This window comes from Musca autumnalis, unplaced genomic scaffold (genome assembly GCF_047663935.1).
Source record: "Musca autumnalis isolate F117 unplaced genomic scaffold, ASM4766393v1 scaffold_3, whole genome shotgun sequence".
Lineage (NCBI taxonomy): Eukaryota > Metazoa > Arthropoda > Insecta > Diptera > Muscidae > Musca > Musca autumnalis.
In genome coordinates, this window is record NW_027411866.1 from 102,957,756 (window position 1) to 102,960,980 (window position 3,225).

Consider the following 3,225-nt stretch of genomic DNA (forward strand, 5'->3'; position numbering starts at 1 on the left):
GAGATGGACAGCTTAAGTCCATTGGAACAGTATGAAAAAAGATACATACTGCGCCATACTACTACATTAAAAGGCGGGTTAATAAGAAATTTTGAGTATATTTTAAATGATCTGGAGACTGAGATAAGAAATGAGTCTCCAAAGGTAGAAGATATCAAAGAAAGATACAATATTGCATCGTCAATATTGATGGAATATTTGAGGGAGTTTCATAAAGAAGATGATCTCGTGGAATATTTCAACTTTTTAAAAATATGTTATCAAATAGTGCGAAGTGGGAAATTTTCTGGAGTAGCACCTAAAGAGATGAAAGTAAAAGATTATGAAGAAGTCAATGGGAAATGGGTTCCCAAGTTAAATACTAGACAGGTAGATAATAATTCAATTAGGAAAATTGAAAATGAAAACGTTCGCGGTGATGTTTCGCGGAAGTTTAAAAGTGAAATAAATCGAATACGTGAAGAAAATGAGCGATTGAAGGCCAGGTTTGATCAAAAAGCCACTGCTTGCTCAATTGCTGAGGAAAATGCTCGTCTGTATGAATCACGAGTTGAAGACCTGAGGGCCAAATACAATGCTGCTAATGCTGAAAAAGAAAAGACCGTCGAGGGCCTTGATGAATTAAGAAAAGAGTTCGAGTATCAACAAAAGAACATTCAGAGTCTGCGTAACGAACTTACCTTCAAGGACCAAATTCATGCAGAAGAAATTAATGAATTGCGCACTCGTCTTTCTGCACAGTATGAAGCCACATTGCAAGAGTTGCGTGCCCAATTCGAAGGACAAATGAGTTCTAGTCGTGCTGAAATTAATATCATGAAGAGCCGAATTGTTGCATTGGAATCTACAAATGCTGCAGTGAATGCCCGCAATTATGATTTAGAAAAATTGCTCGACAATGAACGTGCACGGCATGTTACTGATTTCGCCAATATGGACGCTGAATTACAACAGCTACAAGAAAGTGTTGTCTACGAAAAACTATTGTATGACGAAGAAGTTAGTAGCCAAACGGAATGGGCTGTAACTAGCAGAGAATATGACATCGAAATTTCCAAAGGTGATCCTAAAGCAAGGGTACAACAGAAAGGTACCAATGAAGTGCAAATCGATGGCGGTGCTACCGTATCTCAAAGGTTTGTAACGGATACAGCACAAGAACCACCAACAAAAATAATGATGAAGCCACGAAAATGGAAAAGTGGAGAAAACATAAAGACAACACTATATAATGCCAATGAAGAAGTTGCCGGTGCAGATCGTGTCAAGCGTAGAATTATACGTCATGTGTCCAATCATCGTATAATTAATGAAGAAAGTTCTAGTGCCGAGATGAATCCTCCAAGAAGAAAATGGATTTACCACGTCTTTCATCGAGGGAAAAGAAGTCATCATCCATACTGGTTGCTGAAGGTGTTGGGTGCCATCACCTAGAATTAAGTCATTATAAGTCTTTATATGTTGTTTATTATTAACTTAGAAAATAAGTAATGAAAAATATTACATTATGATAAGGATTATGATAATATTCCTCTTTAGTAAAAAATAACATACATACATTTTAGTTAAAGAATTAGATTGCTTAAGACCAGAAACTGTTTAGTTCTGTATCTAAATTAGTCTATGTAAATGGAGTCAGATAGCAAGCAAGAAAATGTTCAATGTCCTGTCCTAACAGTTAAAAGATTAGGATCTTTTAAGGCGGGGAGAATGGTGAATTTTGTAGAAGACTCTTTTCTGTGTAAATAGAGTCAGGTAGATTTCTTTGTAAGCATGTCGTCTAAGAATCTATGTCTAAAAATAATCAACTGTCGGCCATAAATAATGGAACAAATGTCGTACCCAAAATAGTAAAGATAGCGAAGGGTCGATAATAAAATATGTATTTTCCATTATCGGCGCAACGTGCGTGTGCACGGCGTCATAATGTATTTATAGATGCAGCGTGCATTTCTAATGTGCGTCCAAACGGAATGTATGTGTATGTGTGTTATTATTAGATTTGTAAGATTTAGGTTAAATATTTTGTAGGAAATAAAGAGTCTCTCTAAAGCAACGAAACGAACAACATCGCTAACGCGGGTGTTTTCATTCTCTTAGGTTATTTTTCCTTTAGTTTCTTGGGTGCATTTGTGATGAGACTAGGAGTCGTCTCATCAAAGATAAAATACCAAATTTTAGTAATTTCGATGGATTATTATGGACACAGCCTTTAAAATAGCGAAAATCGAGACCTACCATTCTATGGGGCTATATATATTAAGGCATGAATCTGTAGCCACAAATTTAGACGAAGACTTAATACCAAATTTCAGCCATTTCCGAGGAATCGGTCGGTATCGTTCTATGGGGGCTATATGAAGGCGTGGACCTATACCGACAAAACTCTGGGAGAAGTTTTATATCTTTAAAGAAGACCAAGTTCAATATTTCTGACATTTCGAAGGAATATTTAGGCTACAACCTTCAAAATGCCGAACATCGGGAGCTATTGTTCTGTGGGGGCTATATGAAGGCGGTGACCTATATCGACAAAATTATGAGGGAAAGTTTAGTATTCCCAACGAAGATTATGTACCAAATTTCAGCCATTTCGGTGTGATAATGAAGCTAAAACCTTTAGAGTACCGAAAATCTGGTGGTACCGTTCTATATAGCCCATTTGCAATACCAAACATCCTAGGAGTAATAGAAACATCTATACTAAATTACAATGGTTATATCGCCTTGGAATTTTACCCTGATCAAGAATATCGCCAATCACCTATTTGTTTGAAAATTTAACATAGCTGAAGCCAAGGTTTAACCTTTTAAAACACGCGGCTGGTGATTATATATTATACAAATTAAATATTTTTGAATAAAATGAAATGTTTTTGGACGTGGCAAAAAATATTGGCCTTAAAATATTATTTGCGTGGAAGATGTGACTATGTTTATGTTAAAAAAATGGGTAAAGAAGGGTTGAAGCCCACCAGTCTTTTTTTTGGTTTCTCTCGATTTGTGAGTAAGCCACATTTTCCACGAGTTTCCTGTCAAAGTAAAAGTAGAAGCAAACTAAATAAAGATCATCACTCTAATGTATTACTTTTCAAAATTTGATCTGCTTCTACCATTAAATGTTGCTGACATTTTGAAACCAGATTTACAGTGTTATTTGACATATTCTTCTAGTTACGTTCCGCAAACATGTTTTACAAAAATTCACTTATAGGATTGTAGTAC

At 35.8% G+C, this 3,225-nt stretch overlaps 1 protein-coding gene across 1 annotated transcript; it reads left to right on the top strand.

Moving 5' to 3' along the window:
- The first annotated feature begins 306 nt into the window (after positions 1–306).
- On the top strand, positions 307–1,434 carry LOC141398268 (lamin Dm0-like). The gene has a single exon (XM_073975548.1). The coding sequence runs from the start codon at positions 307–309 to the stop codon at positions 1,432–1,434; it is 1,128 nt and encodes a 375-aa protein (XP_073831649.1).
- The last annotated feature ends 1,791 nt before the right edge of the window (positions 1,435–3,225 follow it).

Bases quoted from the DNA above. Each gene is read 5' to 3' on its own strand.
- LOC141398268 (XM_073975548.1), top strand. From the start codon at position 307: ATGAAAGTAAAAGATTATGAAGAAGTCAATGGGAAATGGGTTCCCAAG.